At 31.8% G+C, this 20,813-nt stretch overlaps 3 protein-coding genes across 4 annotated transcripts in view; 1 reads left to right on the forward strand and 2 right to left on the reverse strand.

Moving 5' to 3' along the window:
* LOC143917378 (trace amine-associated receptor 1) overlaps positions 1-20,813 on the forward strand; it is an 83,531-nt gene that overhangs the window by 37,654 nt on the left and 25,064 nt on the right. The window contains exons 4-5 of the mRNA XM_077438872.1: positions 19,699-19,838; positions 20,123-20,294. Coding sequence (XP_077294998.1) covers positions 19,699-19,838; positions 20,123-20,294 — 312 coding nt within the window. The remainder of the gene's footprint in view (positions 1-19,698; positions 19,839-20,122; positions 20,295-20,813) is intronic.
* Positions 1,779-5,412, reverse strand: LOC143916813 (macrophage mannose receptor 1-like). The gene is made up of 9 exons (XM_077438059.1): positions 5,214-5,412; positions 4,939-5,109; positions 4,316-4,510; positions 3,972-4,223; positions 3,688-3,864; positions 3,237-3,494; positions 2,404-2,598; positions 2,070-2,321; positions 1,779-1,987 (listed from the first exon to the last, which is right to left on the reverse strand). The coding sequence occupies exons 1-9, from the start codon at positions 5,410-5,412 to the stop codon at positions 1,779-1,781; spliced, it is 1,908 nt and encodes a 635-aa protein (XP_077294185.1).
* On the reverse strand, positions 7,970-14,699 carry LOC143917376 (macrophage mannose receptor 1-like). 2 transcript variants are annotated; one of them, XM_077438869.1, is made up of 13 exons: positions 14,458-14,699; positions 14,026-14,283; positions 12,973-13,179; positions 12,642-12,893; positions 12,379-12,549; positions 12,053-12,295; positions 11,775-11,969; positions 11,457-11,708; positions 11,176-11,352; positions 10,709-10,966; positions 10,204-10,398; positions 9,869-10,120; positions 7,970-9,780 (listed from the first exon to the last, which is right to left on the reverse strand). In XM_077438869.1, the coding sequence occupies exons 1-13, from the start codon at positions 14,522-14,524 to the stop codon at positions 9,569-9,571; spliced, it is 2,739 nt and encodes a 912-aa protein (XP_077294995.1). In that variant the 5' UTR covers positions 14,525-14,699; the 3' UTR covers positions 7,970-9,568. The 2 variants fall into 2 exon arrangements, with proteins under 2 accessions (XP_077294995.1, XP_077294996.1); XM_077438870.1 differs by lacking the exon at positions 12,053-12,295 and having other exon boundaries at positions 14,458-14,662.

Below are 20,813 nucleotides of genomic sequence, written 5' to 3' on the forward strand. Positions count from 1 at the left end.
AGTTTGGCTCACTGTTTACCAGTAGAGAAGATCGTGGGTTCAAATCCCAATCGGAATCGATTTGATTATATATGTACATATGTATGTATGTACATATATGCTATTGTCGAGATCTGGGTAGTTATTAAAACCCAGATCAACCATCTCCTTTTAGACTTTTCGATTTATCTTATTTAACTGTTTCGAACGATCCAAAAAAAATCAGCATCCTCCCCCTTTCAGTTTCTCTCAAAATTCGTCGCATATTGAATTTGTTGGTACATCTTATTAAAATAAAATATCAGTAAGGCTTGTTGTTATTGATTTTACTAATTTGTCCATAGATGACGAAAAGCAATGAAGAGGAAAAACATGATTTTTGATTCTAATATTCATTTTTGGCACATAAATACTAGATTTTGAGTTAAAGACAAAAGACAAAATCTCTAAAAATTGCGCATTTTTTGAAACGCTCATCTCATAAACGAGAGAAAACCAACAAAAATCATTATCGTAATTGAATTCAGTGGGTCAAATTTAATAAAGATTGATGTCTCCACTCCTGTATTTTTTTTCAAAAGTGTTTATAATTGTTTATAGTACTTAAAAATTTCGTTAAAAATTTGACCATAGGCATGGAGCAACCTGTCATGGCACCTTTGGTAGAAATAAATGTATAAGAAATTTAATAAAAAAATACTGGCTGTCTGAAAACGCTTAAATAAGGCAACGTGTATTCAAGTAATGTCACCGTTCACCGCCATAACTACTTAATGCGAATAAAAGCATTAATTGCAAGTTTTATTTAAAACAAATTTAAATATCTAAGCTTGAGTTTCTGTGTTTCATTTCAAAGCTATGTAGGTATATGTAAGTAGTTGTCAATACCTACATATATAGTATTTGAAGTTGTAAAATTTGATATCGACGCATTATCATTTTTACGAATACAAATGCCGATTAAATTCCCTATGCACAGAAATGAATCTTACTTAATTATTTAATTTACATTTTAATGGAAAATTACTGAGGGTTGGAAATTGCATATTTTACTATATTGAGGGTAATTTTGAATCGCGTTTTACCCAAACTACACTGCATTTTCGCCAGCGTTCTCGGTAAACATTAGCATTAGCCAAATCGGCGTTTCGCTAATCGGCATTTGTGCGAATAATCTTTCATCAAGTCGGCATTAAGCACTGTGTCGCATTTATGGCAATTGGCACGCTTCACTCGTTCGCCGAATCGATTGAATACAGTGTGCACTCACTTGCCAATCATGCTTCGGTTATTATTTCGCTTCAGTCGCAACGAACATCGCATAATTAGCACGTTGGCTGTTGTTGGAGCACGTTTTGAATTGTCTTTGGTTATAGTTTGAGAGATATTTCGCAAATAAACAATCGATCGATGTGTGTACGATGACTTCGCGTGAGTAATTATGGTTGATTGTTTTCAGTATGCTTCTATCATTGTCGTTTTTCGAAAGCGTAAATTTCAAACTCAAACTCACACGTCAAACTGTCTAAATTGGATTTGTTTAGGAAACGTCTACAGTACTTGAACTCGTGTTAAATTATCCTTAGTCACGTTTTAGCTGGACAGTTCAAATTTATTCCAAGATCGAAACACTATCACTATCAACATACGAATATGTTTGTTTAATCTAAATTACAACTATGATAATACATGATAAAATTACATACATATTTGTAAATATAATACCCATATTTACATATTAAATAAAGTTGATAAAATAATTTCTACTGTCAAATGTTCAATTGGTGTTAATCAAAGTTTTACAATTTTCCAAAGTAATTCCAATCGGGGATATTTAATGGCGTTTGATCAATCGGTGGTCGTTCGCAAAAGAATGGCGATGCGTATGAACAGGGAAAGTCATTCATGAGTCCGGATATGTGCATAGAGCCACAATCTTCATCTGGTGTACCATGATTTGGTTCTCCAGGAGCCCATTTAAAATAATCATTTGATGTAATTGCCTTACCTTGAAATATAATTATTTACAATAAAAATATTATTATTTATATTTAAAATAACAAAAAATTAATTTCACAATCAGTGTTTACCTTTGAGCGTATAATATTTTCCCTTCGTAAACAAAGCATGATATCCCATTAATGCATATCCTGGTAAATTGACTTTTGTAACACGATTTTGTGAATCGTTGAGTATTTTTGCCAAGAAATCCTGTTCTTCTTTGCTCTCAATGAAAGCTAGTTGGCCACCCTCTGACAGGCACACTGTTCGGGCTTGATTCCAGGCCATGGGGGTCAAGTGAAATTTGAAACGCTTTTTTGAAAAAGGTTCTAATACATACCCTAAATGCACATATCAATCAATAAATATATAAGAAAAAAATACTGTAATTGATCATTTGTAATTTGGAGATTGAAATTTGACCTGGATCGGAATGCATTTGTTCATCTAACGGTTCTTCATTTAAATCATAATCTATTTCACATATGAAGAAGGCTTCCATTGAACATGATATATCGTCGAACTTTCCATCATGGCGCATTGATCCACAATTTTCATTACCACCACCAGCAGGTTGTCCATAAGCCCATTCATGATAAAAATCGTATAATGGCTTACCTAAGGACCGTACAGTGAGTTTCATTATATCCTATTCGGGCTTTAATCACTGAACAATTAAGTGTGTATTTGTTTCTGTTTGAAAATTGTAGATAACGTTTGCAATCCAACTTTCGTGTGTGTACACATGCTAGTCTCAAGAAGTTTTTTGCTATCTATATATCTATCTATAGTTTTTTGCTATCTGCCACAGTCGCAAAAACAATTGTAATCAGTATACAAGTGGAGACAACGATGTGCAAATTCTGAGAAAACTGTCGTTATTATTTGCGAGAAATGAGAAGAGAGCTTTACGCGATATTCTGCCATAAATTATATTATTTTAGTTAAAGCTACCCAAGTGCTTTCGTCACGAAAAAAATTGGCCGATATCATCGAATATTAAAATAGTTTTCCCTGATATGCTTCTCGCACCCCATGGGGTGCGCGCAGCCTCGGTTAAGAACCACTGATCCAGATGTATGTATTTGATAGATATATGAATATCATATATCTATCAAATACTTACATACATATGCATATCGCATTAAAATGTGTGCATTTGTCAAATATTTATGAAGCATTAAAAGCTAAATATTTCATTTTGTTTCTCTTATTTTTAATTTATGTGCAAGTAATATTTTTATTCAAAATTTTACCGAGTTCTGTAACAAATTTTCCTTCTGAGAAGTGGTCATGAAAGCCTAATAGAAGATTGTTTGCTTGGCCTATTGTCATAGTTTTTTTGTGTGAAAAACTTTGAAATATATTTCTCAAAATTTCCATCTCATGTTCATTTTTCGGCATGGCCAATTTTGCACATTCGCTATGACAGTGTGCTACAGCATCCAACCATTTCATGGGTTGGTGGTGAAATTTATACTTTTTATTTGCACTAAAATAGTATACGTACGAATCTATAAGATAAGAATGAACCATTATTAAAAATGCTAGCAATTATGCTTAATTATTTTTTGCGTGACCGAATGTACTGAATGAATGTAAATTACATAATCACTTGATGATATTTTATGGTATTTTAAAATATAGAAATAAATATTTGAAACTATAACAACGAAAAAAATTAGCAAAATCAAAATCACTTTGTACCTAGATTGTTGTCTGAAACTTTTGGAGGTCGCTCACAAAAGAATGGCGAAGCGTATGAACAAGGAAAATCATCCATTAGTCCCGATAAGCGCATAGCCCCACAATCTTCATCTGGCTTGCCATGGTTTGGTTCTCCGGGATTCCATTTAAAATAATTGAGCGTTGATACTGCTCGGCCTATACAATATAATTATTTATGATACAGTAAATATTTTAATAAATAATTGCTTTTTGAAAATTTTCATACTATAACAATAACAAAAGAAGCTAAAAGAAATATTTACCTTTGAGCGTAAAAAAATTTCCTTCCTTAAACAAAGAATGATATCCCAACAAAGCGTATCCTGGATATTTGACAGGGGTAACACGGTTTTGTGATTCATTGAGTATTTTTGCCAAGAAATCCTGTTCTTCCTTGCTTTCAATTAAAGCTAGTTGACTTCCTTCTGACAAGCACACTATTCGGGCTTGTTTCCAGGCCAGAGGAGCCAAGTGAATTTTGAAACTTTTCATCGATAATGGTTCCAAAACATAACCTAAAAGGAAATATTCTCATAAATCTCATAAAATCTCAATTTGAATTATCAATCATTTGAATTATAAACGTTAACATATATTGAAACGATACCGGGATCGTATACTTCATCAACTAATTGATTTTGATCATTAAAGTCATTGTCTACTTGACAGACAAATAAAGTTTTGATTGAACATAAAGTGTCGTCGATTTTTCCATCACGTCGCATGGATACGCAATTTTCATTACCGGCCCCACTAGGCTGTCCATAAGCCCATTTATGATATAAATTCTCTATTGGATGGCCTAAAATAAAATATTTGAATGTGAATAGCTTCTGCATACATGCGAGCAAATAACATACGATTTAGAAGTTTTTTTTAAATAACCTTGTATAGTAGTGAATTGTGGTTGTGAAAAATAGTTATGAAAACCAATATGCAAATTGTTAGAATAAGTTGATAGTGGCATATGATTAAACATATTTTTTATGACATTTGCCTCTTCTTGGTTTTTAGGAATGGCCAATGTTGCGCATTCAAGATTGCATTTTTTAGCAGCGTCCATCCATATCATTGGGTTTTTGTGCATTTTATAAAATTTATTCACATCGAAAGAGTATGTATACATATCTGTATTTAAATTAAATACATTTATTTTGAAAGTTAACATAACTTAATTTATGACTTCACTACATACATTAGTATGTACGTATGTATAATATGTACGCATACCTTTCACATAAAACTCAGGCTGCCGCTCACAGAAAAATGGCGAAGCGTACGAACAAGGAAAATCATCCATGCGTCCCGATGGGCGCATAGCGCCACAATCTTCATCTGGTTTGCCATGGTTTGGTTCTCCGGGATTCCATTTAAAATAATTAAGTGTTGATACTGCCTGACCTATACGATACAATTATTCATTGTGCAGGGGAAATATTTATACATATGATCCCTTTTTTAAAATAGAATAAACAAGAAGAAACTTAGCTAAAAGAAATGTTTACCTTTGAGTGTAAAAAAATCTCCTCTCTTGAACAATGCATGAAATCCCAATAAAGCACATCCTGGATATTTGACATTAGTAACACGGTTTTGTGGTTCATTGAGTATTTTTGTCAAGAAATCCTGTTCTTCTTCACTCTCAATTAAAGCTAGTTGGCTACCCTCTGACATGCAAACTATTCGGGCTTGATTCCAGGCCATGGGAGTCAAATGAATTTTGAAACTTTTTTTTGAAAAAGGCTCCACCCTATACGCTATATATTATTTTAATATTAGTAGGACATATATCAATTGTGTATCAGTGGCGTAGCTACAGCGCCGGCAGACCCCGCAATGCTGGGCCGCTGAAACTTGGGTGGCGCCGCAAAGCGGGCGTGCCTTTTTCACTGATTTTTTATTTGTTATGTAATTTCTTTCTAATATTTTTTTTAAAAACCACTTTTATTTTTCAACCTATTTGAATCTCGGTTTACCGTATGTACATATAGCTGAGAATTCTCTCTTATTCTTGTATATATATATATATATATATATTTTTTTTTTCAGTGTTAAAACAATAAAACAAAATTATATGAGGCGTGAAAACCAATAAAATTTACAATTATATAAATTAAACAAGTGGGAAGTTTTTAAGGAAAATTCACCATTAGATACTTTAAACAGATTGTGCACTTCTTGTTGGTCGTCCAGATTAGACTCTATTAATGCACTTCGATATATATTTATGTACATACATACGTATACATATGTACAGATATTTTAAAATTTCTTACAGAAATAATTTTAAAAAGTAAAATAAATTATGAACAATCAGAAGCAACGTGACTAAAAACGAAAATGGAAAGTTTCGAATTTATTCTTCTACTCGTGTTTCTTGAAAAACTCTTCGGCCTCCCTACTAGGTTACAGTGCTCTTTCCATAAAAAAATGCTGATGATTTCAGCGCTCAGTCTATGATTAGAAATGCATATTGCGAGATCAGTAATTTTAGAAATAAATTTGAAGAATTCGTAACAATTTCAACAATATTAGGGTTTAAGCCAAAACTGAAACTGAATCGTCAATCTCTTGTCTAAAAGCATTTCAATGAACTTAGTCATGATACACGATTTCAGGATCCATTAAAATAATTTTTAAACAATTTTTAGACAACAATTGTTAACAAGAAGTTCAGAAAAAAAGTTTTTCTACGTAAAAAAAGTATGACTTGGAAAGTTATTTTGCTGTAAGGAAATAATATGACTATCTGGGGGGGAGGGGGGGGAGGGGGGGGAGGGGGGGGCGCCTTGAAATATTTTGCGGGGGGGCGCCTGGAATTCACGCTTCGCCACTGTTGTACATATATTAAAAAAAATTGATACCCACCAGAATCCGCATGTTGATGTTGGCTAGAGATTTTGTATTCATTGTACAGATCATTTTTTTGACAAACAAAAAATGCTTTCGTTGAACATGAAAAATGACTTAATTTTCCATCAGGTTGCATTGAACCGCAATTTGCTTGATCATTACCACTAGTTTGTCCATATGCCCAAGAATGATAGAATTTTTCAATGGGTTCACCTTTACAAATATTTTTGTATACAGTTAAATAGATATAAATAGATATTCTACATAGACATATTTACAAACATACATGTACATATTTACATATGTATGAACATGTGATATTTAATAGTCGCCCTTTTTCATTAATATGTCTTACCATCTACTAACGTGACGAATTGTCCTTCTGAGAAGTGATCATGAAAACCAAGTAAAAGACGGTCCATTTGTCCAAGAGCTGCAGTGGGGCATTTAAATTCATGAAACATAGATTTCAAGACATCGGCTTCGGCTTGATTTTTTGGCATTGCCAATGTTGCGCATTCGCTGTTGCATTTTTTAACGGCATCCAGCCATATCATGGGTGTTTTATACAATTTATATAAAACATTTACGTTCGAGAATGCGTTGTAATTTCCTATAATTAATTATTGTGCAATAATCGAGATTATTGTTTTAATTCTTTATGGTGAAGGTTTTAATTCTTTTTATGTTCATATTTATTAATGATCATGAGGTAATAGTATAAATATAGCTACAAAACAAACCAAATTAATATAGTCTAACATTTGAAGTGCTTTTACCTGATTTATCTGCTGCATCACCGATTCGAAGTATAAAACCAAGCAAAATTAATATAAATTGGAACATATTTCTGAACAGTATTCAACGACAATCATAAAATAATTGATTCATATTCCATGCATATTAAATAAATGCTCTTTCGCACTGGAAAAATCAATTTGTCACGCAGTATTTTGTTTTCGATAAATTCTTAGTTCAAACACATATGATATGTAAACAGGAGAAATTAATAGGGCTACCATAAATATTTAATATAATTTATCGAAATTCAACTTTTATAATTGTAATTTTGTAGAAATAGAGAAGAATACGAATGTATCAATAACACGAGATTGACCAATTTAGATATGCTACTCACTTGTTGCATATCGGTTAATTCTCATTGTTTTACGTTTACCGATTGTTGGTATTAAGCGTTGTAGATATTTATTTAACATTTTGGAACATTGTGACATTACAGGAAGAACCTAATGCGCCACAATGGCCTACATAATAAAATAAGAGAGGGAGAAAACAAAAAATAAAAAAATTAACAGATAGAATAAAAAGCAAAAGCAAAAAATTAAGATATAACAAATTACAAAAAAAATAGAAGTAAAAAAAAAGAAAAAAATACAACACATAACACAATCGTAAAAAACTTTATTGTAATAAATAAAATTAAAATAAGTAAAAACACAAAGAAGGGAATGTCTTGCACCTGCAGCCTGTTCCGATAAATAAAAACAAGCTACAAATACATAACATCCCTGCGAGGCCCAAATGGAAGAGAGTGGATTAAAATTCCACACATACTTTTTTTACTTTTTAAATGCTTTTTATTATTACGAAATTATGTTCACAATACATCTTATATCTATTTTAATAGCTACTGATCTACTGATCATTTTCTATTTTAAATTTAATTTAGTTTGGTTAGTAATCTTAGTATTATTTAAAACCTATTTACAATCCTTATAAATTTTCATAATACATCTAATACATAATTTTAATTAAAGACTCTCTAAAGTCGATGACCTAAAGCAGATAAAATTCCACAAATACATCACATTCAAATTAAGAAAATAATGATGAGCGTAGGTTACCAGATAAATATTGTTGCGTAAGGGTAGGTGGAGGATCCGCGTAAAAGGCCAAAGTCGTTTCACAGCATTTATTGATGATTAAGGAGATACAAGCACTAGCAGTGCTCAGTCCAGAATGACATGATATCGCCTAAGTATCGCCTTATAAGGGATAGATCCCTCAGGACATCTTCGACGTATAATTTGTTAACCTATTGTTATGGTCACGTACGGATATGTCTTCCCACGACATTCGGTCCCACGGTACAGGTCAATTCTGAGAAAGAACCAATAACAGCCAACTCGGTCGCCATTGCTTAGCCTACATGCACTTAGGGTCTAGATATAATCCTTCGGCGGTCGCACGGGGTTTGCAACTACTCGGCGGCTCTTTTTAGTATACGTAACAATATGTTAAAATAATTTCCGATAATCTACACTCACTTAGGTTGAAAATAACGCATTCAGGCACGGCAATGTACATATGTAGTAGATATGTATGTATGTAGCTTTGTGTCAAATCAATTAATTAAAATCAAAATAACGTTGTAAGTAATTGTTGTAACGGTTCGAATTAAAATTCATCGCACATCGAGTTTGTTTATATTAAAATTAAATATGCTTTCCGATATTTTATGCAGAATGTGTTACTCGCAAATTCATCGTATATCGAATTTGTTGATTGTACCAGTTTGACCATAGATGATGCAATTGTATTGTATAATAATTGTATTAAAATGTTTCGAATATTTTAAGACAGGTGTCGCTCTGGGGTAATGTGTTATGGTACATATGGATTTGTTTGTACACAATAAAAATTTATAAAAAACTTAATGACAAAAGTTTATTAAAACTTCTTAGGAATAACGACAAGTTTACTAGACCGAAAACGCTTAAATAAGACATTGTGTATTTATAAATGCGAGTAAAAGTATTATGTCATTTTTTATTTAAAATAATTCCAAATATGCAAATTTTAATTGTTAGGCTTCATTTCGAAACTAATGTAACATATCAGTATGTAGTATCAGTAAGATGGAAAAACACTGTCATTACCCAATTACGAACAAGTATGTTTGTTTAATCTAAATTACAACTATGATAACACATTATAATGTTACGTTTGAAAATATAATAAATAAACTCGTCCCACTGTCAAATGTTTATTTGGCACCAAAACGAACGTCAATGTCTGGATTATTTTTGCTGATTTGGTTACTTAGTGGTCGCTCGCAAAAAAAAGGCGAAGCGGTTGAACAAGGAAAGTCATCCATGAGTCCAGATGGGCGCATAGAGCCACAATCTTCATCTGCCTGACCGTGATTTGGTTCTCCGGGAGCCCATATAAAATAATCATTTGATGTTATTGGCTTACCTATAAATATAATTATTTATAATAAAATAAATTCATAAACATTAATTATTCATAGTATTTCAAAATTGTTTTTACAATCAATGTTTACCTTTGAGTGTAAAAAAATTTCCTCTCTGAAACAATGCGTGATATCCCAATAAAGCGTATCCTGGATAAGTTACATTGGTAACACGGTTTTGTGGTTCATTGAGTATTTTTGTCAAGAAATCCTGTTCTTCTTTACTCTCAATCATAGCTAGTTGGCTACCCTCTGACATGCAAACTATTCGGGCTTGATTCCAGGCCATTGGGGTCAAGTGAATTTTAAAACTTTTTTTTGAAAAAGGTTCTAATACATACCCTAAATGCATATATCAATCAATAAATATATAAGAAAAAAAATAGGTTAATTGATCATTTGTAATTTGGAGATTGAAATTTTACCTGGATCGGAATGCATTTGTTCATCTAACGGTTCTTCATTCAAATCATAATCTATTTCACATATGAAGAAGGCTTCCATTGAACATGATATATCGTCGATCTTTCCATCATGGCGCATTGATCCACAATTTTCATTACCACCACCAGCAGGTTGTCCATATGCCCATACATTATGAAGATCGTACAATGACTTACCTACAGATCGTATAATTGAGTCAAAATAATTTTTCTGTCATTCGTGTTAATACATAATATTTAAATAAGCTGAATAAATTTGAACAATATAAGAGAAACTTAACGATTACTTTTAATTTAAATGAGTACATACATATGTATAAATATTATATGTACTTTTTAAGCAGACTAAGAAATGAAAACGTTATGTATAATTTTCATTTTTCAATTCGGTTCGTTTTCATTTTCATTTTCATTTCGGATATCATTTCGTTTCTCCTCTAATTTTCATTTATGCGTATTGTACATAATATTTTATTCAAAACTTTACCGAGTTCTGTTACAAATTGTCCTTCTGAGAAGTGATCATGAAAGCCCAGTAGAAGATTGTTTTTTTGGCCTACTGTCATAGTTGTATTATGTGAAAAACTTTGAAATATATTTTTCAAAATTTCCATCTCATATTTATTTTTTGGCATGGCCAATTTTGCACATTCGCTATGACACTGTGCTATAGCATCCAACCATTTCATGGGTTGGTGGTGAAATTTATACTTTTTATTTGCACTGAAATAATATACGTACGAATCTATAATATAAGAATGAACCATTATTAAAAATGTTAGTGATGATGATTTTTCTTTTTTGCGTAAATGTTTTCGTCAGAAATATTATTTTAAATTTTAGGTTAGGTGATAACTATGTACATTGCATAACTACAGATCACTTGATGATCTTCTGTGGTATTTGAAAATTATAATATCGAAAAAAATTACCAAAATTAAAATCGTTTTGTACCTTGACTGTTGTCTGAAACTTTCGGAGGTCGCTCACAAAAGAATGGCGAAGGGTACGAACAAGGAAAATCATCCATGAGTCCCGATGGGCGCATTGAGCCACAATCTTCATCTGGCTGGCCATGATTTGGTTCTCCAGGATTCCATTTAAAATAATTAAGTGTTGATACTGGCTGGCCTATAAGATATAATTATTCATGATACAGGAAATATTTAAACAAATGATTGCTTTTTAAAAATATGCTTTAAATGTAAAAAAATAAACACAAAAAAAATGTTTACCTTTGAGTGTGAAAAAATTTCCTTGCTTAAACAATGCATGATATCCCAATAAAGCGTATCCTGGATGAGCTACATTGGTAACACGGTTTTGTGGTTCATTGAGTATTTTTACTAAGAAATCCTGTTCTTCTTTGCTCTCGACTAATGCAAGTTGGCTACCCTCTGACATGCACACTATTCGTGCTTGATTCCAGACCAGAGGAGCCAAGTGAATTTTGAAACGTTTCATTGAAAATGGTTCCAGTAAATATCCTAAAAGAAAACAAAAATTATTCTTATAAAGTAAAAACGATAACATATTATATATTGAAACGTTACCGGGATCGTATATTTCTTCAACTAATTGATTTTGTTCATTAAAATCATTGTCTATTTGACAGACAAATAAAGCTTTGTTTGAACATAAAGTGTCGTCGATTTTTCCATCACGTCGCATGGATACGCAATTTTCATTACTGGCACTGCTAGGTTGTCCATAAGCCCATGTATGATAAAAATTTTCTATGGGCTGGCCTAAAAATAAATAATTGAATGTGAATAACTTTTCCATCCATGTGAGCAATTAACATACGATTGAGAATTTTCTTTTAAATAACCTTGTATAGTAGTGAATTGTGGTTTTGAAAAATAGTTATGAAAATCAATATGCAAATTGTTAGAATAAGTTGATAGTGGCATATGATTAAACATATTTTTGATGACATTTGCCTCATCTTGGTTTTCAGGAATGGCCAATGTTGCGCATTCAAGATTGCATTGTTTAACAGCGTCCATCCATATCATTGGGTTTTTGTGCATTTTATAAAATTTATTCACATCGAAAGAGTATGTATAGGTGTCTGTATTCGATTTTTTTTTATTTGATAGTTAACATCCTTGTATTAAATTTAAATTAATTTCTATACGATGTATGTTCACATACTGTTTTTATTCGAATCAGGCTCACGCTCACAAAAAAATGGCGAAGGGTAAGAACAAGGAAAATCATCCATGAGTCCCGAAGGGCGCATCGAGCCACAATCTTCATCTGGCTGGCCATGATTTGGTTCTCCAGGATTCCATTTAAAATAATTAAGTGTTGATACTGGCTGGCCTAAAGATTTAAATATTCATGATTCAGGAAATATGTAAACAAATGATTGCTTTTTAAAAATATGCTTTAAATGAAAAGAAATAAATGTTTACCTTTGAGTGTGAAAAAATCTCCTCTCTTGAACAATGCATGAAATCCCAATAAAGCGTATCCTGGATGAGCTACATTGGTAACACGGTTTTGTGGTTCATTGAGTATTTTTGTCAAGAAATCCTGTTCTTCTTTGCTCTCAATCATAGCTAGTTGGCTACCTTCTGACATGCAAACTATTCGGGCTTGATTCCAGACCATGGGAGTCAAGTGAATTTTAAAACTTTTTTTTGAAAAAGGCTCCAGCACATACGCTACACGTTATTATTTTTTAATATTAGTAGCAAATATACATTTGTATTGTATATTATAAGTGAAAGTATTGATACCTACCAGAATCAACGTATTGATGATTGTTATGTTGACTAGAGATTTTATTTTCAATGTGTAGATTAGTTTTTTGACATACAAAATGTGCTTTTGCTGAACATGAAAAATCACTTATCTTTGCGTCATGTTGCATCGAACCGCAATTTGATTTAGTATTACCACTAGGTTTTCCATATGACCATGTATGATTGAATTTTTCAATGAATTCACCTTTAAGATTATGTTTGGATACAGTGAAATAAAAATATAGCCATGTTCAAGAACTAATATCCCAAAAATACCGATACTACTCAAACAAATTTCCCACTTAGTGCCAGCATCAGCTAATATTGATTATTTTAAGCAATTTTTGCAATATTTTTTATGAATTACCAATAAAATAAAATTTAATAAAGCATAGGTTAATTGTAGTTTAATCATTAATTATCTTAATTAATGACTTTCTTAATTACGAAATTACGTGTTGGGTTCTTATACACCGCGTGAATTACCAATTAGTTAGTGTAAAAAAAAAAGTTGATAAATTTTTGGGTGCTCCTTTGCTTTGAAAATTTTTTGTGAAGCTAAGTTTTTTTTTTAAATATTAAATATATATATCTATATGCACATAAATGTATTTAAATAATTATCAATTGAAATAAAAAGATTTCTGAAAAAATCAATGAGCTTTATACCTAACAGTTAGTTATGTATGTGTTCGAAAATAGTCTCAGGTACGTAAAATATTTTCGATTTTTAATTTATGGTGACATTTGGTGCCTTCTTTAAATATAAAGTCAAAAAGGATGTTGAATGTTGACCTATTCCTAATCTAATCCATACAAATTATCCGACAAAAAGTATTTTTAAAACGCAATTCAAAAAAGTTTAATTTACATCATTTAATTAACACGAATTAAAATGATTATATTTATTTCGGTAGCCTACATACATACATATGTATGTTATCCTACCAGTAGTACTGGAAGTTGTAATTTAATCGAAAACCGGTAGAACCGGATTTTGTAGTACCGGTATTGGGATCACACATACATACATTTCATCAATTTGCCTTACTTTCTACTAATGTGACGAATTGTCCTTCTGAGAAGTAATTATGAAAACCAAGTAAAAGACGGTCCATTTTTCCAAGAGCTGCAGTAGGGCATTTAAATTCATGAAACATAGATTTCAAGACATCGGCTTCGGCTTGATTTTTTGGCATTGCCAATGTTGCGCATTCGCTGTTGCATTTTTTAACGGCATCCAGCCATATCATGGGTGTTTTATGCAATTTATATAAAACATTTACGTTCGAGAATGCGTTATAATTTCCTATAATTAATTATTGTACAATAATTGGGACATTTTTTTTTTATCCTTTTTTGGTGTATATATGTATGTACATAGATGCTTTTTATGTTCATATATTTTTTTAATGAAATATAATTTAAAATATAGCTATACGAGAAATCAAATAAATATAGTCTAACATTTGAAGTCCTTTACCTGATATATATGCTGCATCACCAAATCGAAGTACGAAACCAAACAAAATTAATATAAATTGAAACATATTTCTGAACAGTATTCAACGACAGTCGTAACATAACTGGTCTTTAGCACTGGATTATATGCTCTTTAGCACTGGAAAAACCATTATATTTCTATCTCTTCAAAACATTATGATAAATATGTTAAACATTTCTAGAATAACCCAGCAATCCAGTACAATTGTCACTCTTAATATTGATACGCCATGTTTTTGTTTAAAAAGATCATAATTTATCTCGTTAGAGGTCTTCATGTAACCTCTATAATCTATATATTTCATTTTTATCACTCGACGAATTACTTGAATTTGATTTTTAAGCGGCGTAAAGTAGTCTAAAAAGACTTGATGATCACATTTATTTTGATCCACATTTGAATATTGTTTTTAAATTAAATGCTTTTCAGTGATGATGTTCAGATTTTAATCAGCCGGACTTCGTTTTGTGGTGGTAGTGGTAGTCTAAATTACGTCAGTTGATCCAATCGCTCATATGTGGGTACTGAATTCGAGTTTTTGTCGGATCGGTAACGGAGGCCTAATCTCGGACCCGATATTGTCTTCGGGTAGGGTGCGTTATGGCCCCGAGCCAGTCGCGTAAGTCTCAGCTAACGGTGATTTAAATCGCGGGCCAATAGCCACCCACCCACCCACCCACCCACTCTCGTTCGACGTAACGTAACGTGACGGCTCGCAGGGTTTCGGCGGGACTTCTCGAAGCCGTTAAACAAGAAGCCTTCCCCTTAACTACGCATTATTATCCGGCCGTCGATAAATCTTCGCGGGCTTACACCCCTCTCCCCGCCGCTTAACTCTATTCTATCCTTCCCCCCCCCCCTCCAAGCCTTGGGAAAGCTTCTACCACCTTAAGAAACAATGGCACACGAGGATTATTGCCGAGGATGTGGGTCGTCCTGCTGCAAGGATCGTAGACATACAAGCTTCTTTAGAAACGGCGACGTTGTATCTGACGTTAATCTGATACATATTGTTGTAAAAATATCTGTTAGTCGACAAAAATCTAGAATGTGTTTATTGTTCCTGAAAACATTATAAATTGTTATAGCTTTCTTAGCTGATGTTATTGTTGATAAGTTATCTTTTATATTTTCACCAAAAATTTCATGTTCTTTCTGCGATAAATGCATTCCATATGCATAGATAATGGTGTATTTTTTGTTTGAAAAGTACGACCTTGCTCATTTTTTGACCTCAAGTTTATTATTTTCTCAGGAGAAGAGACTAATCAATTTTTGTTTAATTCGATTATTATAATGACTTTTTTTGCTTCGCTATCATTTATGAGATATATATGAGCGTTTAATAAATGCGTCTTTTGGCTTATACGGTCTTTAACTCAAAACAGTATTACTGTGTTTGAACTGAGTATTGGAATCGAAAGTCACATGTTTTATCTGTTGATAGTGATTTTGTATTACTTTTAAATACTTATAATTAATTATCTAGCACATTTTGACAGTTAAAGTAATTAACACTAGTTTTATATTATATATCACCACGTTTATAAGAATCGGTTCTCTGTTCAAAATGTATACGTCAGAATTTGATCAGATCTTATTGAATATATGTATAATATATTATATTGAGCTGTTGTATACATATTATGTTTAAAATCGAATTAAAATATACTTGGCTAACTCATACTGAAAGTTTTTTATATTTACAAGTGTAAAATCAAAAGTAAAATATCGTATAATCAAATTTCGAGTTAAATTCGAGTTTATTCAATTAAAACTTTTCAAAATTAATATATATATGTAGTAAAATCAAAAAGATTATATCATTTTTATATTTGTAAATAAAATGTACGTGTGCTGAGAAATTGGATGCAAGTAAATTCTGAAAAGCAGTGAACAATTTTTTCTCAACCGATAGCGTTTTCCAAAAGATTGCACACGGATAATCGCAAAACGTGACAATCGATTCACGGTGAAAAACATCATCGTTAAAGAAATACATTGTCGCATGCTTATATATGCTTTTGCCATAGTAATATTAAAATAAATAAGTCTCGTGCTGTACAAATTGTTATATTTTAATATTTACTCGAGATAAAGAAAATAGCTCCTCCCTCGTTTGAGTTACAACAGTGCGTTTTATTTATCCTTTACACAACCCAACCCACGAAGAATACAAAAATCACGAGCGTGACATCTCAATTTCAAAATAAGCTTTGAACTCGATAAAATCTGGGAAATCCAACGCCGCGAGCTTAGAGACCGGAAAATAGGATTGGCGACGTCTTTGCATACATTTACTCATTTATCAAAGAAAGTTTCTTGGCTTGGTTCATCAAAAGACCATAAACTTGTGCCGGAAATAAAATCCCCTGGACCTAAAGGAACTTAATCTTCGTTATTCGAAAGACGCGGAGGCGATCGGTGAAGCTAGAAGCGTTGCTGTTTCTGTCTCCCAATTAAAACCCATTTTATCATAAAAATATACAAAACGTAGTCTGTAAATCATACTATTTTTATTACTAACCTCTTCTTAGTTCTTTTATTTTGACATTCAGTGTATCAAAAATTGTATTTTCTACGCACAATTCAAAATTGGAAAATAAATTGAAAGAAAAAAATGGAAATTAGCTCAAGCTATTTGCACACATATACATACATATGTATGTACATATATGTATACCATAACACACACATATGTAATTAATAATATACATATAAGTTTATTCAAAAAATGCTGCCATTTTATGAAATATTTTTCAAATAATATTTTTTTCACACTTATATTTGTTTTATATTTTATCTACGTATAATATGATATGATATGTACTCATCATCTTCGTTGATATTTATGTAATATAATTTTTTTTCATTGTAGAGATGATGTATTTTAATGTAAGCTTTAAATTTTCATTTCGAAAATATATTAAATTTTTCATATCAAAATTATCGTTTAAGTGAGGGATCGGTACATGATATTATAATTATGTACATATAAGAGTAACAATGAATCATTTTATTATATAATAATACAAAAATTCAAGCACGTATTATTTTTGCTACTGCAATCGAAAGGGAATAGGAAAATTCTCGTATTACGGTACAAGATTTTACACTTTAGCACAACCCAGCAATCCCAATGAGCACGTGCGCGAAAATGGCGTCACTTATGTCGAAATTCACTCACTTCATATACACACAAGCTATAAAGATTAATTCAATTTTCGCCCAGGTTTTAACCCTTTCGCGGCGCGCTATCGGGTCATAACTCGCGCTGGCTTAGCTGGTCGTAATGCGTCTTAATGTCGCCCTTTACCCGAGTGTGTGCCCGCGGGAAGAGGGTTAGGGGGTTAACTTCCACCGCGGGGGATCGTCAACCGGTGGTTCAAGAACAGCCGACTGTAATCCGACGAACTGTCGTTTAAGTTAGACCTGGTTTAAGGACGGTTTCCGTTCGGGATTACGTCTAGGTCCAAATCGGGTGTGCACAATTCGGCATTTGGCATTTTCGGGATTTCTAGATCTTCGGTTCGGAAGCTTCGAGTAGGATCAAAGAGTTCGCAATGAAATACATCGTATTGTGTGGTGCGTAATCTATGTATATACTATTTATTATATGTATAGATTTTGAACGGATTTATCTGGATTCTAGTTGAAGATGTTTCACAGCAAAGTACACTACTCAAGTTTGAGTGTTCGTAGTATTTGAGCTAAGTAATTGATTTCTCCTAAATATACATTTAAAGGTTAATAACCTTTGTGGAAATCATTTTTATCATTTATAAATGAAATTATCGTATGCTATGCTTTAATTGAAAAACATATCTACGTTTTATAGAGGTTAACTAATATTTAAAAATACATGATTACTTTTTTATGGATGTATACATTTGCATCTAGACACCCGTATTGACTTTTACGGATTTAACATTTTTTTAATTAATATTCAACATTGAAAAGTTAGGTCTCGGTTTAAGGTGACAAAACCTTAATGCTTTTACATTAGTATTCGATAAATGCCGTTATGTACTGTATATAGTTACAAACCTTCATAATCTTACTACATTTTGTAAGTATGTGTGTATATGATACAGTGAATCTGTATTCTCCAGTGAAATTATACTTTTACTTATACAAGGATATGTACCTTCACCAGCTCAGTCGGTGAAAGCATATAATACAAATCAGAACGTTGAAAACATCATGTCAATTTGGATGCTAGATCATAATAGCACCATTTGAGAGAAAGGACTGGCGAATTAATGAAAAATAGGGTATTCCATTCTGAAAACAAACGTTCCCTATCATAATCTACAGCCATTTACCATCCACTGCTGGATAAAGGCCTCTCCAATACGCTTACACTCGTTTATGTATTGCGCAACTTCCCTGCGGTCTTCCTTTTACCCCTTTGTATTCTCTCGGGTACCATTTTAGCACTTATTTTTATTATTATTTTCTAGCGTCTTTCGTCCATTCTTCTAGCCACTTAGCCCGCCCATTTCTATTTCTATATCTTCACTCTGTGCACTATATCAATTCAACGTTAACTATATGAAGCTATATGTTGAAAAACATTCGTCCTAACATCATCAAATTTGCATTCTGAATTTATACATTCAAGAAGATATCACAAACCTTTTTTTGGACACAACATTAAAAGAAGTGTCAATGGTAAATGTTTAGTATTTGGAACATGAACTCTAAAACGCCAGTGAAAGTACACTTTCACTGCTAGTATGAAATCACTGTAGCATACATATGTTTAGCATAAGCAATTATTATAATTGGACCTAAATATGTTTATAAATATCTAAAATTTGCTTCCCGAATTTTACTTACTTAATGCTAGTACCAGGCACTCGAATTTATTACATTTATATAAATTTGAGCATCAAAATAATTGATTCATTAAAATCTTAGCTGTTGTTACTTCTAACACAATTAAGAGGACGGGAGCGTGATATTGCGAAAATAACTTAATGAACATCGAATCACATTATATCATTATATGTACATACATATGTTTGTTTTCTGACAAATTTCACTTTGTATGTAAGTTTGTGAAACGTAACAAAGTAGTGAAGATGTTGTCGACAAGGGTTTTCAGTAATTATGTGTGACATATATAGAACGAGAACTTTTTACATTATTTGCAACTTTACCGAGGATCTTCTTAATTGATTATTAAAATTTGTGTTGTTTTTTCTCTATTTATAGGGATGCGTTCTTGTGATCAGCGTGACTTGGGTGTTGTCGGTGTCGCTTTTCGCAGTTTTGGTCCTTCCGCGTGGAGGACATTATTTTAATTCTTCCGGCCTTTTGGCTTGTGATCCTTTTCATACGAGGATAGCATACAGGTAATATCTACATACATTTACATATATATATATATATATATATATATATATATATATATATATATATTTATATATATATATATATATATATATATATATAAATATATATATATATATATATATATATATATATATATATATATATATATATATATATATATATATATATATATATATATATATATATATATATATATATATATATATATATATATATATATATATATATTTAATCAATATTTTTTAAATTCATATTCAAATTCAAATTCAAATTTTTATTCAAGGATTCTATCATGCTGTGCATACTATTTTCCAACAACGATGGCCCTGATGTATTGTTATGGATCCGGTTTTCACGTGAACAAATTGAGGATGAAAACTTCAGAATCTGGAACTATAGATCAAGATGGCCACAGTATACCATGTGTAAAAAACGTCATCTCCAGGAATTACAATGTAAAGTATAACATTATACATATTTAATAACCAAAATTTTATTTAATCAATGAAAAGATGGTTCACTTTATTCATATCCTTTGGTTAGCTCATTTAATTTGTTCCGTTTGCTAGATAGAAATTGAATATCTGAAATCCATCGACGGATATTTGTTTTCCCTTTTAAAAGATTATTAATTTTTGCCAATCAATACGATTCGATTTCTTAGTATGATTTTAGGACTGATTCAAACGGAAATAAGAAAGCAATTCACGACCGGTACAATTTCAACGGAAATTTGTTTATATTAGGTTAAAAATCGGGGTGTTAATGGTTGATTAAATAAAATGAGAATGTATATTTTCATGAATTCGATTAAAATTAGATTGTTTACGGATGTTTATTGTACACATGTCTGCTGACGTCCGAACTGATATGCAAAAATTCGTAGTTGAACTTTTCGCAATAACGCGGGGACACGTCCATACATCTCCGTTAAGGGGAAGGAAACTGCAGTAACAAATCTTGTTACGACCAAG

The sequence above is a fragment of the Arctopsyche grandis genome, chromosome 9 (assembly GCF_051622035.1).
Source record: "Arctopsyche grandis isolate Sample6627 chromosome 9, ASM5162203v2, whole genome shotgun sequence".
Taxonomy (NCBI): Eukaryota; Metazoa; Arthropoda; class Insecta; order Trichoptera; family Hydropsychidae; genus Arctopsyche; species Arctopsyche grandis.